The sequence below is a fragment of the Thunnus albacares genome, chromosome 1 (genome assembly GCF_914725855.1).
Source record: "Thunnus albacares chromosome 1, fThuAlb1.1, whole genome shotgun sequence".
Lineage (NCBI taxonomy): Eukaryota > Metazoa > Chordata > Actinopteri > Scombriformes > Scombridae > Thunnus > Thunnus albacares.
This window is the reverse complement of record NC_058106.1, coordinates 32,870,028-32,891,935: the sequence shown is the minus strand read 5'-3', so window position 1 is coordinate 32,891,935 and position 21,908 is coordinate 32,870,028. Positions and strand designations below refer to the sequence as shown.

The 21,908-nt window shown below is 36.7% G+C and overlaps 1 protein-coding gene across 5 annotated transcripts; it reads left to right on the top strand.

The window, feature by feature from the left end:
• Positions 1–1,881: 1,881 nt before the first annotated feature.
• On the top strand, positions 1,882–11,363 carry LOC122985062 (APAF1 interacting protein). Of its 5 annotated transcripts, none has more exons than XM_044355441.1 (8): positions 1,882–1,955; positions 5,075–5,143; positions 6,239–6,339; positions 8,048–8,096; positions 8,196–8,313; positions 8,840–8,975; positions 10,250–10,417; positions 10,528–11,363. In XM_044355441.1, the coding sequence occupies exons 1-8, from the start codon at positions 1,935–1,937 to the stop codon at positions 10,625–10,627; spliced, it is 762 nt and encodes a 253-aa protein (XP_044211376.1). In that variant the 5' UTR covers positions 1,882–1,934; the 3' UTR covers positions 10,628–11,363. The 5 variants fall into 5 exon arrangements, with proteins under 5 accessions (XP_044211376.1, XP_044211385.1, XP_044211394.1 ...); XM_044355450.1 differs by having other exon boundaries at positions 1,920–1,952; XM_044355459.1 differs by having other exon boundaries at positions 1,926–2,191.
• The last annotated feature ends 10,545 nt before the right edge of the window (positions 11,364–21,908 follow it).

The following is a 21,908-nucleotide window of genomic DNA, read 5'->3' as shown; positions in this document are numbered from 1 at the left end:
TTTTGTAAGATGTCAAAAGCCAAAAAGGCTTGAAACCACTGGTTTAATCTTTAACAATGTGTGTTTAAAAGCTTGTGATATTATCCATTGGGCCTCATGCATTAGCCATTTGTAGAAACAGATTTGTTCTTAAAATGCACGTAGGAGTGATAGAACATGTATGGTATTGATCAACTTTCTTGTACTTTGAATTTTCCCCTACTAACGAAATTTATGAGCGGTCCAAACCTGTCATATATGAGTCATGAATAGATCATCTCTGCCTTTCTTCACATTGGAGAAACATTTGTTTAACATACAGTTATAATAAAAAAAGAATATATGAGTAAAACAAACTTAATGCAAAGTTTATATTATGTTTACCATATTTTCATCATGCCAATTTATTTAAAAGGTTTTTTTTTTTTTTTTAGATTTTATGATTTTATGGCCATATTTTGGCGCAGCAACTTCTACATTTCATTACAGTAGTTGCTAGGAAACTTCTCTCATTCAGACAGCTGCCTCTGTCTCTCTGCAGGTCTCTGACCAGTATCATCTTGTGTTGCAGCCGACAGTGTAACATCACCTGTAGACTATAATATTCTCCTCTAATATCTCTGACTGTCACATGGCCGACTCCCATCACGTAGCGCTTTGCTTTCGAAAGATGTTTTTAGCATCTAACTTCACATCAAAACATTCCTTCTTTGTTTCTGTCACGGTGCTCCTACTGTCACTCCTAAATTTGTAAAATTTGTCTTTACTGATTTCTGATGTTGCGCGGTGTTTTTCCTCTTTGGGACCTTTTTTGCGAACGAAACTCGCCCACAAACGGAGCGGAACATTGAGCTTTATAGGGCAATTTTAGGGCCGTGGATTATGCTAATGATCACGTCTCATGAACGCGCAAGTCCTCATGAACTGGTGGCATTCATCAGGCTGAAACGAGCGACTTAGGACGTAACAAGTTCAGGCAGTTTGTTCAGTTTGTTGCTTTGTGCAAGAATAAATATATGAGGGAGAAAAGAAAACATGCATGAGGACCATCTTCATCTAAAAAGTAACTAGGCTACTAGTACTACCACTACAAGGCCACTACATTTCAGATGGAAATCTCGTACTTTCTACTCCACCACATTTATTCGACAGCTTTAAAGTAGCATAAAATGGAAATATTCAAGTAAAGTACAATTAAGCTACCTCAAATTTGTAGACCTATTTAAGTAGCCTACAGTACTTGAGTAAACTTTCCACCACTAGAGGTGGAATGCAACTACTACTCTCCGCTCCACTACATTTACTTGACAACTTTAGTTACTTTTCAGATGAAGATTTGACACATTGGATAATATAACTAACTTTTAAAATACAACACATTAAAGATGAAACCACTGGTTTCCAACCTTTTTGGCTTTTGACATCTTTCAAAAAGCAGTGTGTAGTCGGGGTCACATTTCAGATGTCTGAGTTGTTAACAGCTCCACCAAATAGTGTTTTTTTTTTCCCTCTAAACGTCTCACATAGTTTCATTTCATTAAATGATCCAATATTTCACCAAAAATCAATGATTAGAGAAAAAGTCAAAAAACTGAAAACAGATTTGTTTATCACAATTTAGTTTTTTCTTCTTTCCTCTCCCATTAATCATCTCACGACCCCTCAGATTTATGTGGTGACCCCTTGGGGGCGCCGACCCCCATGTTGGGAACCACTTGACTAAACTATTTTTAAGCAGTTCAAACTCTCCACCTCCAGCAGCTACAACAGCAACATCCTGCTTATACACTGATGCTTCAGTATTAATAATCTAATGATGTAATACATAATATGACATAAGGATTTTTCATGCAGGACTTTTACTTGTAACGGAGTATTTTTACATTGCTGTATTAGTACTTTTACTTTTACGTTTACTTTTGTAAAGGAACCGAATACTTCTTCCATCACTGCATATGACACGACATGAAAAAGTAGTAAGACTCTGTTGCCTCTATTTGTTTTTTAAAAAAACTGTTATTCAAATGTGATTAGTGTAAATATTGACTTGTGTGGGTTTGACGAGTCTGTCCTGTCTTGTTTACCCACACCCATATGTTTACCTAACGTTAGCTTCGATGTCGCACATTGATGACGTAGAGTAGGCACTAGTTCTTATAGCAGCAGTTGTTTTAACATCGTATATTTGACCATATTGCACAACAAATATAAGGTAAGAGGTTATCTTCTGTATATATGTTTTACTGGTGGAGGTTAAAACTAAAGTAGTCATGCTGCACCACAACGAGTTAGGAGGCTAAAAGTTGTAGGTTAACAGTTAGCCACAGCTGAGGTAATGTCAACAGTGGCGACTCATAGTTTCAATCGTTAATGAAATATAACCGGTATTTTTATCTCACGAAACTGAAACAACAGCAATAGCTTTTATCGGCGCTCACTACTCGGTTGAGAAGTCACATTTAAGATTATTTTGGGAGACTCAAACTGAGTGTGTAACTTAACGTGAGTACTGTAGCTAACTAACAGACATGTGTTCTCCCTCAGGCACACATAAGCCACATGTTTTATTTCAGTAATGTCCATTTGTTTAAAAATACCCTGCTGGCCAATTTTGTTTGAAATATCGATCTTTTTTGGGGGGGGGAGTAATTCTACAGTAATGCACTGACTGTGTAAGCCTAACTCTTCTGTCTTTGCTATTGAACTTATACCATACGGCATTTGTCTCTAAAGCAGTATCAAATGTTAACATTGCATCTTTACTATTTAAAGAAAGGCTGCAAATTGCAGTAAATGCAGTATCTCACATGTAATCAGACACGCCAGTTGTAGCACGCGTGTTTTCACTCAAACCAAGCAATTCATTTAACTGATAAGCACTCTTTGTTATGATGCCAGTTTTTCCATGCTCATTCTGCAGTGATACAGTATTGCTCAATCAAGTACGTGTACAGACATGCATAGTTTTTCAAGAGAGTTAAGTTACAGTGTTGTTTTTTTTTGTTTGTTTGTTTTGTTTTGTTTTGAGGTTTTTTATAGCAGGAAACAGGCGTCAGATGTATCTAACAAGACGTGGGAAAACACCCTTAATAAGTCATGACTGACCAAAGAGTAGGGCTGCGACGATTATTTTCATCATCAATTAATCTGTCGATTATTTTCTCAATTAGTCGTTTGGTTTATGAAAATGGTGCAATGAATAGTAAGAAGTTTCCCAAAGCCCAACCAACAGTCCACAACTCAAAGAAATTGAGTTTATTGTCATAGAGAACGAAAGAAACCAGAAAAAATTCACATTTTTAGAAACTGTATTCAGAGAATTTGTACATTTTGACTCAAAATGATTAATAAATTATCAAAATAGTTGACAGTTAATTTGCTGTTGATTGAGTAAGGGTTGCAGGTCTACCAAAGAGTGAAACGTGGCTTCTCAATATGCCTCTCAAATGCAGTCATTTGGATCCGTAGACAATACATTTGTGAATGAGGTGAAATCTAAAATTAAATACATGAGGCACAAACTGGGGCTAGAGTGTGACGTGAGTGCTGGAACTAAAATAAATAAATTATCTAGCCATATGTTGTTATTTTTCAGTAGGATTCATTTGTTTTAACATACCCTACTAGTCAGTGTTGTTAAAAAATGTTGAACACACTAGTCATTTTAGCCTTCTTGGTTAAATCTGAAGCAGTGCATGCATTGTGAATGTTTAGTATGTGTCTGCCACATGCACCATATGGCATGTGTCCATAAGGAATAAAATGAACAAAGATAATGTTACGGCTTTGAAAGTTTAAAGCAACATATTTGCTGCAATCTGCATGTGTATTAAAGTGAATTCAATATCCTGTGGCTAATCAGGGACGTGAGTTGTATCTGCCTTTCTTATTGTGTTCTGATTATTAATTTAGAAAATAATCTACAGATTAGGCCTAATCGATAAGGAAAATGATCATCGGTTGCAACCTTACTGATAAGCACACAACTTGAAACAGAGAGCTACTTTATGACATGAAATGGCCTTATGTAGTCTTTTGTTGCAATATAAATTTGCATATTCAGTCTTTATTGACATAGGCTCATTCAAGTATTTGTGCTGACATGTATTCTCAGTGCAGGTACAATAGCTTCACAGCAGGAAATAGGTTTCAGTTGCTTAAAACTAATATAAAACACGCTCAACAAAAATGTCTTTAAATATGTTTTCATGCAGTTTATCTTAGTTATTTTTAATGGACTAGTGCTGCAACTAACAATTATTTATATTATGATAATGACAATAATTTATCATTATAGATCAGTCTGCCAATTACTTTCTCAGTTATGTAAAATGTTGATGGATAATTTCCTACAGCTTTAGGTAAAATCTTCAGCTGTCTGACCAACAGTGCGAAAGCAGAAAACATTCAGTTTACAATGATATAAAACAGAAAAGCAGAAAATCCTCATAATTTAGAAACTGAAACCAACGAAACAATTATTCAAATATCAAAATAGTTTGTGAATAATTTTCCATCAGCTGACTAATGGGATAGTCATCATGTGTTTGATCTTGTCGTACCTCGAAGCATGTGTCGACATACTTGTGTGGAGCATGTTTGAGCTATCCAGCTTATTAAACAGTCAATATCAAGTGGTTGCATGTTCTTATTTCCTCATATCTTAGTGGTAAAAAGCCTGTAACTTTTATTCTCTTCAAAAATGTCATCTTTAAGGGTTTTCCATTGCGTTATCATTGGTTTAAAAAAAAAAAAAAATCAATAGTGACATCTGAGATTTTTTTTTAGCAGTGCTTATTCCATCAAAGGAAACCACATTTTCTCCCTAATGTGTGGGAGGAGAAGGAAGTAGAGGAGTTCGTGAGAACTGTAAATCAGTTCTCACTTATTCCACCCTGTGTTATCACCGCAGTATCTGATTCCAACAGGGAATAAATCAAAATAAGGAAGTAAGGCACTAACAGAATTCTGTTGCTTTAGTCGTGACTTAAGAGGCTTTCACATGCAACACTAAAATCAATGTTACTGCAACCTTTTCTCAGACATCTTCTCTTGGCAAGGTGAATTGTTATTAAATGCAGTGCTTTTCTTACAGGCCATGTCATCTTTGTGTGGCACCAGCAATGACTTCCAAGATGCCGCTCAAGAGTCCATAGAGAAGCAGGTAAGCGTGACGTGACAGATAAACACTGAAATGTTCTGTATGAAATGTTGCAGTGAAATTCACCTGAACTGACAGATGGCTGCCAAAGTCAGAAAATAGGCTAAAAGTATTTTATGGAGCTTTAGGAGGCTTTTATTTAATTATTCAACATAAAATACAAATTAGTTATAATAATATGATCTTTCCATTATAGTGACACAGTACTAGTGCAGCACTACTCAAGACATAACTGGGGGAACATTAAAAGCACAGTGCATATAAACATTAAAGGTTTTACGGCTGGTGTTATTCCATTTTTTCTTATTGTCAAATAATCCCATGAAAAGACCAAAACCAACAGTGTGTTAGTCTCTCAGTACTTCCCAACTTCCTTACTCTCTCTGTAGTACTAAACCCCAAACCCATTGAACTACTGAAGACTTAAATCTTTAAAAACGGGGCACAAATATATAGTTTCATTTTTATAAGAAACAGCTGGGCTTTGTAGCATTTGGCAAACATTAATTTAGTATTTGTTAGGGACTATTTTCAGCTGTGTGTTGATACACATTTGATGTTCTTGTGAGTATTGACAGCAGCAAGGTGGTGTATTTGAGATTTACTTGAAATAAGTAAGTAAGTAAGTAACCAGAAACCAGAAAAAAAATCACTTTTGAGAAGTGGGAATCAGTGAATTTGGACATTTTTCTTTGTAAAAAAATGATTCAAAACATTAATTTTCTGTTGATCGATTAATTAACTAATCCTTGCAGCTCTAATCAGACTTTAGATACACAGACAATACTTGTTAGTAGGATCGATTCATTGTTGGTTTTGGTCATTCAAAGGATTTTTTTGACACTAAGAAAAATGGTACAAAATTTACCCACCAACTTATTTTTTGCAACAATAGAAGTGAATACTGCATGTATTCATTTTTTATACTGAGTAACAGTCTTCTGTTTCCATTACAGTGACACACTGTTGGTACAGCAATACCCAAAACATCAATATTAAAAGCTCTCTCCATATGCGTTTAAGCATAGCCTATATATTAAAAGTTTGGCAACACTTTTATTCATATTGATTGCGTTAACAGTTTTGTGACTGTTGCAGGACCAGGAGCATCCTCGTGTTCTTATTCCTGAACTATGTCGACTCTTCTACCAGCTGGGATGGGTGACGGGGACGGGCGGAGGAATCAGTTTGAGAAGAGGGTTCGTATGAGTATTTTAGATTGTACGGAATCTGAAATTGTGCATCATTATGCTTAAACGGTTAACAGCGATCATTTTCCCAGCTTTAGTTTTATCCACTGCTATTAAAGTTTTCACTCCTAACTGAATAGATATCTGACCTGAACCGACTGACACACTTTCGTTTAGCTTTTTCACTTTGCATATCTTTTGACATCCCAAAAATCGAATGTTGTTGTGGAGATTTTTTTTATTTCCCAAGAGAAGAATTTGTATGCTGACAAATTCCTAAAAGTCCAGTGAAGCTGATGTGAGGTCAGTTATATCGGTTTTGACAATGTGTGCAAATTTAGGCTGAAGACAGAAGGCCACAGTTTTGCCAAAGTGAAACAGAATACAAACTGAAGGCTTTTGACAGGTTATTCCAAACATCTTTGATCTGTGTTGTTTTGGGTGGCAGCTACAAAAATGCACCACCCATTAGCAAATCCCTATCTGAAATGGGAAATGGCAGACATTTATTTAAGCCAACAGAGGAACTTGATGAAACCTGAGATGAAGCCAAATAAGATTTACTGACTGCAGCTCTGTGTGCTGGTATTTCATTCAGATAGAAAGATATTGCTACTTTGAAATGATTCAAAAGAGAATTTCTTTTCATCTTATTAAGACTATTTGAAATGCTACCTTTTTAGAGTCTGATAGAAAAGAAGCAGTACTGAGCTCCACTGCAACACAACAATTTCACATTCCTTAAAACAGATGTTTCTTGGATGGAGTGATAACTATTTTCCAGTCCTTCATTGTCCTCCTTCAGCTCAGAAATCTGAAGGCTGATTAATTTAATTAAAACAATACTCATAACACCAGATGAAGCGAGAGGATGGTATCAAAGGAGATCTGGAATAAATCAAGTGATCTTAACATACAGTAGTGTTGTCAGACGTATTAAACAAAAATTCTAGTAAGTGCAGGTCTGAATTTGAACTTTTGAAGGCTTTCTTTTTTTACTGTTGCTTTAGTTTGACTCAGAAATGACTCAGAGCCTAAGATAGCCTTGCCAAGCCTTGCACTGAAAATCAATAGGCTACTGCTTTATCTGCTGTTTGTTGCTAGATAAAGAAGAGTACAATGGGTTTATCATTTACATTCTGAAGGGAAACTCTCAACATTTAGACAATAATGTGATTTATTTACAAGATTTTTAGACAGATCCACTCTGGTTGGTTCTTAACTGCAAATCTGTTGGTTTCTCTATTTTTTTATCTCAGGCTTTTTGGTCAAGACAGTAGAATGTAAATTTTTCCATCAACGACTTAATATTCTGTCAGGGAAATGTGATTTGTTGACACATCAGGCAGTCGTTGAAATGTTATTTAGAATGGACATTGTCAGTACGAAGTGCATTATGAATACTTGGAACAATGTAAAACTGCTGCAGAATTTGAAATAATTATTTTCTGTAACCGCCTTGGGGGATTGGGTTCTTTATGGATTGCTAGAAAAAGCATTGGTGTTTCTTTCACATTGTGCAGTAGCCAGTGAGCTTCAGTTCAGTACACACCATAACTTTCTCTTTGAAGAAAAGAACCTTAAGAGGAGACCAGCTGTTACCATGGAAGGCCATCATGCTCCATTATGTTGTGACAACTTGGGATATCTCCTTCAAGAACTACTTACCTGTCCTTCCTATTGATACATAGCATGTTGTTCGTTATATAACTCACAGAGAACAGATCTACATCGCACCATCGGGTGTCCAGAAAGAGAGAATACAGGTAAGCAGGTTTTAATCATAGTCTGATTGAGAAGCATGTACATGGAAATGAATGCACAAAGTTTTAAAAATATACCTTTCTTATGTTTGTGTTACTCAGCCAGAAGACATGTTTGTTTGTGATGTGGAGGAGAAGGACATCAGCTGTCCACCTGCCTGGAAAAAGTTAAAGAAAAGCCAGTGCACCCCTCTCTTTATGAATGCCTATACTATGAGAGGTGAGACTCTGATACACACACCACTCATACTCAGTCATTGATAAAACTCATCACTGAGCAGAATAGGGGTTTTATTCTGAAGTTGGGACTCAAAAGTCCTACTCAAAGTTAGGAGAAGCCTCATGGAAGTTACGGTTTGTAAAAATCCTCCTTTTTAGATGAAATTATGGAAAATGGCAGTTTGTAGAAAAGCAGGTAAGTTATAGTAGTTTCATTTTGACACTGAAATTACAGGTCAAGATTTTGGAAATGGAAATGGAGATTGTGGAAATCCAGCAGAAAGTTTGTACAGTTTTTATCTGCAAACTCAATGATGAGAATGAGAATTGGCAGAGCTTCCAAATATGGTAGTTATTTCAAATACAACTCAAATTGTACCAGTGTGTTTGAAGGTAGAGGAGTTTTTTTTTATTAATAATTTGTGGCCAGTGGCATTCTTTCTGTTGCCTCGTTACAATTATTATTTGAGGAAGAGAAGACAAAACACTCGAAAATCAAAATCTGTTTTTCCTTTGCTAAAATACAGGGGCACAAGCAGTTATACACACCCACTCCAAGGCTGCTGTCATGGCAACACTGCTGTATCCTGGCAAAGAGTTCAGGATAACACACCAGGAGATGATCAAGGGGATTCGTAAGGGTACCTCAGGCACCAACTATCGGTATGTAATCAAGCAGCAAGGATTAGTGAAGTCTAAAGAGTTTTCAACCATTTTCATTTCTCAGTCAAGAGTAGGTTTGTAAAGTCTTAGTTATTGAAGTAGCTTGGCATTGACAGTAAAAAACACAAAATTAAGTACAATGATAAACATTCTAGAAACGCTAAAACTGTTAATTTGGACGGACAATGAATTTATGAAGTGTTATGTTTCTGCTTGCTGCCATCTTTTTTTTTTGTACATTTTGTATTTTTTGTTTCTGTAGAGATGCAGTGATTCAAAAAAATCTAAAGTGATTTTTTTTTTTTTAATCATACATCATTGTAAATGGATTATCTTTGGGTTTTGGACTGTGAGTCGGACAAAACAAGACATCTGAAGGACTGGGAAATTATAATGGTCATTTTTTACTATTTTCTGACATTTTATAGACCAAACAATTCATTGAGAAAATAATGGGCAGATTAATCGATAATGAAAATTCCTTAGTTGCGGTCCTAGTGTTCTGTAGTCTCATATCACTGTCCAAAATGAATGGGTGTCTCATGACTAGGAAAAAAAAAATGAAAGTCTGCCTACCAAGACTAGTTTGTTAAGGTGGAGTTCTGGCACAAATTCACCTGTAATCATTCTGACAGTAGAAATTTCCAGCATCTTCTGGTATTGCAGCAGCCAGCTTTGTTGTAGAAACCAACATATTTACTCCACCTTCATCCATCTTCTTCAGAAAAACATCAAATCAACATGTTTGAACTTTACACCTTCAATATTGTCTATGGTATTTCCACATAAAACATATTGTACAATTTGACCAGCTAATTCTTAGCCATGAGCTCTTTGCAAATACATGTGCCCTGTCTTGCCTTACTTTTCTCAATAACTGATGCAGATCACAGGCTGAAACATGTGGATCCCTAATATGGAGTTGTTCTGTTGTTACTGGATTTTTTTTTTTTCATAATGATTGGTTTGTTGTTCAACCAACACCCCAAAACCCATGGATATATTATTTACAATAATATACAGCAGAGAAAAGTAGAAAATCCTCACATTTGAGAAGCTGGAATCAGAAAAGTTTTGGTATTTTGAATTACTTAACAGTTTCACTTCCACAAACTGAAAATCCACAAACTTTGTATTACTTTTCATATGATTTCCTCATACTCTGAGAGACTATGACAGTGTCAAGCTTTGAGAGCAGGCAAGTTTTGGCAAGACTGTATCTGATAGTACTGGGTGATGGGTGAACCTTGTAATTTTGTATGCTGCATTCACAGGTATGATGAAACTCTGGTAGTGCCCATCATTGAGAATACTCCGGAAGAAAGGGACTTGAAAGACAGGATGGCTTTGGCCATGGAGCAGTATCCAAATTCATGTGCAGTCCTCGTCCGCCGACATGGGGTGTACGTCTGGGGTGAGACATGGGAAAAAGCCAAGACCATGTGAGTATTTACCTCTCTGCACTTTTGGATCTTGTTTAAAATATGTTTCTTTTGTGGGCCGTTTAACAAAGAAAATTGATTAAAATTCTTTACCTTGCTGCATTTTGTAGGTGCGAATGCTACGACTACCTGTTTGATATCGCCGTCCAGATGAAGCAGTGTGGACTAGACCCTTCAGCCCTCCCATTGGAAGAGAAGGGAATAGTTTGACATTTTCTGGTCCTTTTTAAGAAAGAGACATTTGTTGCAGAAAGGTCAGTGGAGTTCAATCAGGAGAGCCGATTGTAATCATCTGCCTTTCATGCTGGCCTGCTTCAAAATTGATGAAATTTGATGGTGAGAGCAGATTCAGAGTTGAAGTAGATTGAATGTCTGTGATCCGGAAGAGGTATGCTGCAAAGCACTGTGGGACAACTCATGAGAGAGCAGCTGTCAAAATCAACGTCCTTGGGTTCAAACGCTTTCCTATTCAGGTTCGCCTGCACTGAATCAAGATCTTGGTGTGTGTCAGACATGAACATACTGTGCATCTCAGTTGGTCAGTAATGATGATTACCTGCCTTTGCTTCAATCAATAAAAGCTGATGGAATGTAAACGAGTCAGAAATTATTTTAAAGTCTCTCTTTTTTTTTTTTTTAGGTTTTCCTGCCTTTTTGAAAAATAGAAATCCAAAGCTGAAAATAGAGGTTTAAAGTTTAAACATTTCTGCATTTTTAAAGCTATGTCTTTCTCTCTTTTTTGAACTGAAGGCACACAGAATGATGTCTGATAGTGTGTATAAGCTACATATCCTTTGCTGAAGTTTTGAAGCCATATTTCCCTTTTAAACAGCAAATGTAATAAACAAATTCCTCTTTTGATTTTTGATGAACACTGCGTACACACAAATGTCTGTGGTCAGCTTGTCAAACACCTTTCAGTAAAAATAAATGTAAAAGGACTCTAGCTGTGTCTGTGGACATCCTTTCATTCCCAAACCACCATTCGAGTCTTAGTGTAGGCATCACACAATGCCTGTGGATCCTTGCACAGCATGCCTCCAGTCTTCTGCATACTCATTTTTCATGAAAGCTAGAGGAGCTGTTCTTTTAACAAGCTCCCTTTGCTGCCCCCATCCCATTGCTTCCACCACTGTATTCCCTCAAAACAGAGTTCAGTCAAATATGCCACAGTCTTATTTAAAATGGGAAAAACAAGAAATATAAAAAACCCCCAACAACAACAAAATTATTCTTTCATGCTGTGCTAGCACTGCCAAGATTCTCCATCTTCTGATTAATTAGGAATTCTGGTAAACTAATTTGCAAAAGAAATTGAACATCAGCCCATAGCATAAAAATGACATTCTGAAGCTCACAAAGTCAGAAAATCTAAAAGCTTGAACAGACAATAAATAAATAAATAAAGTAATATTTTGATTTGTTGGTGCTGAGTGATTTGCTGAGGAATGAGCTATAAAAAGCTGACAAATGACTACATTTAAAGGACCAGTCTGTAGGATTTAGTGGCATCTAGTGCTGAGGTTGCAGATTGCAACCAACTGAATACCCCTCTTGCCCTTCCAAACGAAAAGGAGAACCAACGGGGGTCACGAAAAACGCGAAAGGCCCTCTGTAGAGGCAGTGTTTGGTTTGTCCGTTCTGAGCTACTGCGGGCTCCATGGAACAGGACCTGCTCCCTCTGTAGATAGAAAGAGCTCATTCTAAAGGTAACAAAAACACAGTAATTCTTATTTTCATGAGATTATACACTAATTAAAACATAGCTACTTATGAATATTATATTCCATTTCTGCCAAGTCCATTCAGCTAGATGCCATTAAATTCTACACACTGGACCTTTAAGAAAAAAAAGTTTCCTCAAGCATTCAGGGATCTCAGTCAGACTTTACCCTGGCACCAATTATGTGTGTTATACATTCCAATATTCATGCCATTATGCATTTATATTAATATTTATTACCTGTCAGCCAGCAAAGTTCAGCAACAGACACATTAAGAATGGAATATGAAGAAAAGAAAGACTTGTGTGATATTAAGGCTCAGGGAGGCACTGAGGCACATCATCCATACTGTGGAATGGGGTCATATGGGCACATCTTTCCCATAAAAACTTAGTGGCTGGGTGATGTGACTGTTGCAAGTTACATGTTCTTTTTTGGATAGGTTATGCAGTATGATGGAAAGGGCTCAAAGCTACAATAAAAAAATGTTCACTTTGATGAACAGCGAGGATAAAGAGCCATTTTCACTGACCAGTCTACAGTTTTTTAACTGGAATAAAAAAAAATAAAACAGCAAGTTTTCTGATGTTACATGAAAGATGTCTGGTACCCTCAAAGCATTTAACTTCAGAGCCATCTGATAAAATAATTGTGGGTTTTCTTGTTTGTTTTTTCCTGTTTGTTTTCATTTTAATCATGCCTGTTCTTGTTGACATGGCCCCACATCTAAGCAGCTAAGTTGGTATCTAGAATGTTTTAACAGAGCAATGATGGCTGAAAGTATAACAACCTATTTTCATGGTCCATGAAGTTCCAGATAAGTGTATTAGTTGGCATCGTTCTCCAACATTTCAAAGAATGTAGCCTGAACTAATAATGGTGCTCATGAAACCAAAATACAATCCTACTTATCCTTAATTTTCATGCAAGAGGGACCAGCCACAGATGATTCATTTTGGTGTTTGACCTGACAAACTAAGTGTTACATCTACTGACAATACAAGAAACTGCCACAGCATCCCAAATCAATGGAAATGTAATACCCACTTGTTATAAGATATGGCAGAAAGTATGTGTGATACAGTCCAAACATACTTTCTCTTCACAATAACATTGTGCGCATACCTGAGTCAAGTTCCTACAAAACCACTGGTATCACTCTATGGAACAAACTGGTGAAAGTGAGCCCCTTCGTTATGGTTTTTTCTTATACACTTCAATCTGTAATGTTTGAAGGATCCACACACGGAGGCCCACGTTGTACCTTTCTTCATTTTTTTGCTCCCTGATGTATTTTTGTTTGAACTCCCTCAAAAAGCTCATTTTAATTTAGGTTTGTTAATAAAACTTTAAATGATGTTGGTGCTGTTTTTGATCCTCTTCTCCTTCATCACTACAGCCATTAGCAGCCTTTTTTGGAACACATTATCAGTTGCAGCGCAAGGCATCTCATTATAAGCATCGCAGAAAATGTTATTTTCCCTCGTCGTTTCAATCAGTTGAGGGATGTATAACAGTTCAAGTGCTGTAGTGGCGCCTCTCAACCCATAAATTATGTTCAAGTTGTATTAACGTGTTTGGCACCCATGTCTCAGGAGAAAAGGAACACTCATTGCTGCACCATATTTTCTATGATATTGATTAAAGTGTAAATGTGTTTATGATTTTTAGCTTCAGTAAAAGCCTTGTGACAGGCCAAGTGGTGATATAAATTAATATTATTGACGTTCAGACACAAGTACTGTAAGCTTATGTGTGTCAGCCAGTCAGCACACAGTCCCACACCAAAACACTTAAAATCACTAATGTATCCCAGGGTCGACATTTAAAAGGCCACTTCTGCATTTTGACATTCTTATATCACTACATTTTGACATTTTGTTCTTTTTGGGGGGATTTTGCCTTCATTGGATAGTTAAAACTGGAGAATGACAGAAAATGTAGTAATCAGTAGTTTCAGTATAATCCATTTTTGCCCCTTTATAGAAATAAAATGTAATCTTTTTTTCAACATGACAATTATACATCTTATACAATGAAAGCTTCCAGATAAAGATCATGCTATGCAAGCACTTAAACACGGCGACCTTTGTCTGGTGATTAACAGACAAGCCATTGACAACAAAGGAGTATGGATTTTCTTTTGTGAGCCTTGTCCTGACAAGGGGAGTAAATGAGCAGCAGCTACATCTGTGTGATTGTCCAACACTTAAGGTATGTCAGTCAAGCCAAACCACTTGCAAAAATACAGCATTTTATATACAGCAGAATTTAATATCTATTCAGTCAACCTTATTGCAAAATCAACACCAAGATACACAGTGGTAGACAATTGTGGAGTTTAACTGACCTCATTATTATATTGTACATTATATTATCTGTAAGCCAACAATATCAGCTTTTCAATAAAGTGAAGCTTTAAAGTTTAAACATTTTTTTAATCAATGGCATAAATCCACACTGTAAGTAGTAGTAGTAGCAGTAATATTAGAGCTTGGCTAACTGGTGTATCTTGCAGAATGTTATGTTGTTGTGTTTTTTTTTATAGTGCTTGTATATTATATTATCACCATATCAAATCTCTGAGGTCCTGAAAATTAACAACGTGGAGTCTCACTTGGCCCATGACCCCTCATGCGAAACCACGAGCAGGTAGTTTCCAATGAGTATTCTCTGACGAGCAAAGTGTCCGCTACCTGCTCAGGTCAAAACAGCAGAAAGACAAATTCAGCAAATAGCTGTTGAACATCTAACTGCTAAAGATCAAGATATTCTTCTCTGAAATACAGGACTTTAAGACATCCATCAGGTGGCTAAAAAAAAAAAAAAAAGATGTGGGCTTGCACAATTTACTTTTTAAAGAAGATTTTCAGAGGCTTTCCTGACTGTAATTTTATCTGAAGAATTCATTTAGAGAAACCGGGAAACACAAGTCTAGTGGATTGATTAATTTTGACATCCACAAAACTCATTGCATTTACTTATTATTCACAACTAAAGAACATTTTCAATACTGGTGGCTGCTCCTATTTTTAAGCAGAATCATAGGTGACATTTGTATATCTATAAATACAGCTTAAAATGTAAACATTATATTGAAAACGTACAAACATAAGACATGCATTGTTTACAAAATGTATCTCTAATGAACTGTCATTGTGTTGTTGATCACCTAGTGCAAAAACATTAAGTACTTATGAATTAATGACTGTAGTAATTAAAGTACACTGACAAAGAAATGTGTTCGGTGGAGGATTTTTTCGGTGGGGATTAATTTCTGTTAGCCACCAGGTTAAAAAACAAAATAAAATGAGGACCTGAGGCAAAGTGCTGCTGCTGGTTCAGTTTAGCATTAAGACTTAAGCTTCTCAATCAGGTTTAATTTACTGAGCAGCATGCCACATAATCTAACCTAGATAGCTGACTAAATAAATTTAGTAAGGCACATAAATCAAGTTAAGTAGCTGCAGCTAATGTGAGTTGTAGCTATACAAATAAAGGGTTCTCACCACAGTTGTGCTGCTACAGGTTTCTTGCTACAGTTCAAGAAAAATGAATTGTTTTGCTTATGTCCTCTGCAGATGGTAATGGTTTGACGTCTGCCAAATTCCAATATGAATCAGCCTCCTCAGCATACTTATCAGACCAGAAGCAGCTCTTTGCTCTGGGCCCTCTTCTTCCCTTAATCCTTTCACCCAGGCCTCACTTTGTTTTCTTGCTGCTCTGACTTTGCTGATAGAGATGTAAGGAACCTCAATCCACTTCCCTAGAAAACCCCTGCTTGCACACCCGAACACAATTATTTTTCCTCTAAACTGTAGATATATGTAGTTTCAAGTCAGCGGTCAAAAACAACCCAAAGTGCTTACTGTGTCTTTTTTTAAACTGCATGAATATCACCTATAGCTTCCTACAGAACAGTTTAAAGGTTTTCTTTTTCCTCTTGAAGTTTTATACTCACAAGCCCAAGCTTTTTATTGAGCAATTCTTGTACAAACACAGACCTTGAGGTGCCTGTATTTTCTTTCATAGTGTGGATACTCAATAAGTCGTATTCTTAGGTTTCATGAGTTTCTCATGCATCCTTATTTTATGCTTTCCTGTCAGCCATTCCTTTACACCAAACACCTTATGTATTTTTTGTAAGAGCTGCTGATGATTGCTTCCTCCCTCAGCCATCGCCTTACCCAGTTTATTTTTTGAAGTAGAAGGCCAAACTTTAAACCTACTTCTTCAGAGTAACATGATATTTATTTATATGTTGTTTCTGTGTCTTATCAAAATCAATAGAATCCATTCTCTGGGGACCATGAAGGTACAAGATATTACTGCAAATCATCCAATATTTGCCAAGACATTTCACCAAAAAGGACTGATTGACATCCCTAGAGAGCTATGCCAGTACCAGTAAATATAACACATTTCAGTACATATCCCTGCATATATTCCTTCTGAATCTCTTGTATATTAAGGTTTAACCTGACATCAACCTATGGTGTTTTAAAAGTCATGATAAATTAAAAATTCTGAGCATTAATGTTACAGGCATAATGCATAAGGCCATTTCTAATTATTATTTCTGTGAATGCATGAAAACATTTTCCTCATTTTATGATGATGTGCTAAAAAGAGCCCGAGAATTAACAGTGCTGTTGTCCACAAGGTAGAATAGCTGTTAAAAGAAAAGAGCATGTTGTTACTTTGTGCAATGTGGCTGCTAATGTTCTCTGTAAATAAATAATGTATTTTTAGTAAATGTAAGTAAAAATGTTATGGCCCTCTAAAACAGCTCAAAGAAAGCCCAACATAATTAAAGAGTCAGGAGTATCAGAAAAGTCAAACCAATTTATTGACAAAACCAACAGCAACTAACAGAAGCCGATGGGCCGGCCAAAATGAACAAAACAAGGGAAGACACTCAGAACAACCCACAAAGGGTTGTAGGATCTGGGCTCTTCTCTCTAACCTAAACCAACATGAAAGCTAAACTTAACAGAAATAAAGCCACAAAAATAGGACTACTATACCCACCAAACAAACAAAACAGAGGCAAAAAGCTAAAGCATAACAGTAACACACAAAAATAGCAGCTGCTGCCAAGGCTGGGAGGAGGAGAAAAGAGAGCGAGCCAAATTCCTGCCCTCTCTTTATTGGTCCTCCCTCAATCAAGCCAGATCAAGGCCACCTGGGAGAGAGACCACAAGATATTATGAGTGGAATGTCAAATATTATGATATGCATAAGTAGGGATCTATATACTGTAAAAGAATGGTTGCATACATGAATGACTAATGTCATCAACTGTAAACTTTTAGATAAGATTCGTATTTTAAAGGATATGGCAAGTGATTTTCTATATTTGTCTTATCATCAAAAAAACTCATGTGCAGAGCCAAACCAACAGTGAAGTGATCCTACTTAGTATACTTCTAAGTATTGTGTGTGTATCCAAAGCCTGATATATCTTGTTCCTCTGTGCCATAGACCTCCGTTGTTGGAAGGACTCCCAGACACTGTCTTGCTTACAGTATAATATATATTAAATCACAACATTTCGGTCTGTCCGACTTTCATAGTCCGAAAACAATTAAAAACATGTCAATGAGAATGTTTAGAAATGGCTCCAAAGACTAGCAACAACGACCTTGTTTTCACCCCTGAAGAGAAGTTCAATGTAGAGCAGACGCCACTGTGCATGCATGGGAACGCAGTGATGTTTACAGGGCTTTGCTAGCTTGTCGTATTACTCTCCTGCAGTGAAAATGTGATTTCCATTATTAGTCTCGAGCCATTTCTAAACAAACTAACCGGGTGAAGGAACATGTCACCCAGTGCAACAGGCGTGTGGCTCACTAGTGTGTTTTTAATAGTTTTTGGACATCGGACGTGTATGGCACAGAGTACAGATAGCTTTGGATACACACAAGATAATTGTAAGTAGGACCAGTTCATTATAGGTTCAGCTCTGCATGTTTGTTGACAATAAGAAAAATATAGAAAATCGCCAGCCTTATCCTCCAATGTGGAAGAATACAATTCAGTGGGAGATAATTGTGCATTCATTTTACGTTTCTCATATTTCTAACTTAATTAACTATTCAATTATTTTATGTACAAAGTCTGACAATAATTCACTTTGTTTTATCAGGAGGAACGGCCATGTATTAATAAATCAAAAGAATTGATCCCCTTGGAGTCATAAATGTGTGTATAGGATTGACATATTGGCAAGAACAAAACATCAGGGGACACCAAAACATTTAGATTACTCCTCTGGGGACCATGAACATCTACAACAAATTTAATGGATATTCAACTCTTTCTTTTCAGATATCTTGTCATGGACCAAAATTAATGAAATCTCATTTTAATAGTATTGTAGTGTACTGAATACAGCAAAGAACTAATAATTGGTATTCTGTTGTTGCGTCCATCATTAAGAGGGCTTTTCAATATTCTACTAAAAGTGAACATTTCAGAGAAAACCTTTTATGATGATTCCCTAATGTCCAGTATCAGAATGTACAGTGCATGTGGTTGAGGACATAAGATGACTTGTCATAATGCGCAGTTATTAAATTTTGACACTGTATAGTTTCAGAAAAGCTCAGAAATGAAAATGGTGTGATGATCAATGAACAATAAGTACTTATCTATGAATATTTTATCAGTTGACTGTGTTTATACCGTATCATTTGATATTGAAGTTTAGTATTCTTTGAGGAGATGCCTGCATGTCTGACTTCAAACATGTGGAGTTCATTATAACTTTGGCTTTGAGAACACAGCTTTGACTCTCGCTTTGGTTTTCTCCTCAGCTGTGGCCTTTTTCCCCAGAGCTCTGAACACATCCTCAAATGGATGGATTGGGGAAGAAAGATCATCAATAAAAATGCAGAATTTATTTTACCTTTTATGTGCAACTGTGTGCCCATATCTGCCTTTAATTATAATTACCTTTGAGATAACTCTCCTTTATTTAACAGCATGCCAGAAAGAGACTAAGCATACATGAGATATAAGGAAAGAGGATATGTGATGCAGATTATGAGCCAGATTTATCACTGAGTGATAATAATTCCTCCAAATCCTAATTTCAATGTGACAACCAGGCTCTAGATGACCCAAAGTCATAAATTATATTGATCTTACAGACTTCAGAATACTGGATCTAAATTTTCAATACTTACTTACTCCCAAAAAGATCAGTGTGAAGGAAAAAATGTGTTAAACTCATAAAATGTCGATATTACAGAAGGTAAAAGCCTGGATTAAAATGGCTGGTGTTAAATATAAGCCTGACAGATATATTGTACAGGACTGCATTATTCACTTTATCAACAGCCCCTATGGCTGAGCTTATGATGTTGAATAGTCCTTGAACACCTTGCGGCACCTTGAAAAATATGTCTAACCTTACAAAGATTGAATAGATTAGAATCATAAGTTCAAGTAATGCATCCTCCCACATCCTTCATGTTCAATGCAAGTGCAGTCAGACTGCAGTCATAAATGTGCTAAAATGTCCATGAGTAGCTCTGCTGACATTTTACATGGTATTAGTTTAGAGTTCAGTTTAATGTGATGACTCTTAAATCAATAATTAATTCAATAGCCCTGAATCTAGTCTGTTTTGATTAGCTTTAAACTGAACTATACAACTGATAGGTGAGTGCTTTTTTTTTTTACAGAGATTATATGATAAACTAAGTTAAAGGGAAACTTGTGCCCTATGACTAGATAAAACTGAGAAAAAGGCTAAAGATTCCCTATATTACTCTCAAGGGGGATTCCTACATCAACCAGAATGCATTGTGTGTGTCCCATCCAATCTGCTACTGACGGTGTATTTATGGAACGCAGGCGACGAGTAACGTTTCCCAGCAAAGCAGCCGGTTAGCCGAGAAAAAGTTAGTGAGCAGCATTATATTTTTCCTCATCAAGTCTGGATGTATCGTACTGATTTGCAAGGATCATAACACAAACAGTGTGTTGGAGTTAGTTATGTGGATCAATGCAAACTTAGCGACACACAAGCCAGAATGCTACCAGAGCTGCCGGTGGACAGTGAAAAAAACTCCCCGTCTGCTGTGTCTATTTCAGCTTGGTTTGGGAAACAGTTGTAGGTGACGGGGTGAAAAACTGCAATGAGATATTGTGTCTTTCATTGTTTTAGATGAGGAGGAGCTGGGTCTGGATTGTGCTCGAAGCTGCATGCAGTCGCAAAAGTCACAGGTAACATAGTCGCTGTTGTGCTGTTCTGTATTCAGAGTTAAAGTCCGATATGATATTCTGTCAGAAAATAAAGTTAGGTTTACCGAACCAAAGCACCACGAAGTTTGTAGAAGTGCAGAGTTTTCAGTCTGTCTCCATTCTTTCTGACAATCCTCACTGGTCACTGGTCGATGCTGCAAAGCTACACCAGCTACAGTGCCTATCTTTCATTCTCACTGTAACGTAGTTCTAGTGGTCGCTTCATCCTCCACACTGTTTTGTCTGATTCCACAGCACTATATTCAGCCTCATAAATTGTAATAGTGGTACTACATCTCTGCTCCAACATTATATTGTAAAGTTAATTGGGTTTTTTGTGTTAGATTCAGCTTTTCTGTCCACCTGAGGCTCAAAATTCTCAGGTTGGTAGTCGGCGGAATCATGGAGAAACTCAGCACTGCGAAGTTTGTGTGTCAGGTTGTGGCTGTAGCGTAGCTCCGGTGGTCACTTCCTCCTCCACACCCTGTTGTGTCTGATTCCATAGTGTGATTATGGCTGGGTATCATGAAACTAGGTTCCTTCCAGATATTTTAAAGTATTTAGTAGTGTGATATTTTAGTATCTGCTTTTATCTTTTGCCATGGGTTAAATGGGATTTGGCAGGTAGGGGAACCCTGAAATCTGGTGTAGCAATGCAGCGGGGAAAAATGACTCACCTCAAAATAACTCCCAAATTGATTTGTACCGTGAGCCCTGGTGGACTTGTTTCCTTTTGGACAGGCTATGTGATCAGCTGATCAGCACACATTTCTTGCTGTGGCTCTGGGCTGTGCTGCTGCAGCTACTTTGGGCTGTGCCACATTTGAATTAACTAGATAACTTCAACAACACATCATGTACATATCCACTGTCTGATTAATTAAAAATTCTAAATGAATGACATTACTTATGCAAGCTTTAAATTAAATCATTATCACATATTAACGTTAATAATGTACTTTCTAATTTCCATGTCTGACTTGCACACAACTAACAGACAGTAACGGCGACTTTAAATTATGTAGATTGATTGATTTTATGGGAGCCAATAATGCAGACAATACTCTTGTATCCACAAGCAATGTAAAACATGTTCCAACTTACTGTATATTTCAACCTAACTCTGCAAGCTTGCTCTCTGCAAGTCTTTGACATAAACAGCTAAACCTTGAGTAATTGTTTTTATGCTGTTTATTCATTTGATCATTTTTTTGTTTGATCAGATCAGTTTATGTTCTACTAATAACATTGAACATTCAGGTTACTTCCAAACTTATAGTCCATGTTGAAGCACTGGACACCAGAAGTCTCCAAAATTGTGGTATAGTATGTTCCATGTAACATTCTCTAGCCATCCACAGAGAAATAAAACTTGAGATTTCTTTCATCACATTTCAACATTTTAGTTGGTATTATATATGTTCATGTAACATTAAAAGCCACATTGAAAATTTTATTCTTGGATACATTCATCTTTGAAACCACAAGGGAATCGGCATGTAGATAGCTTATCT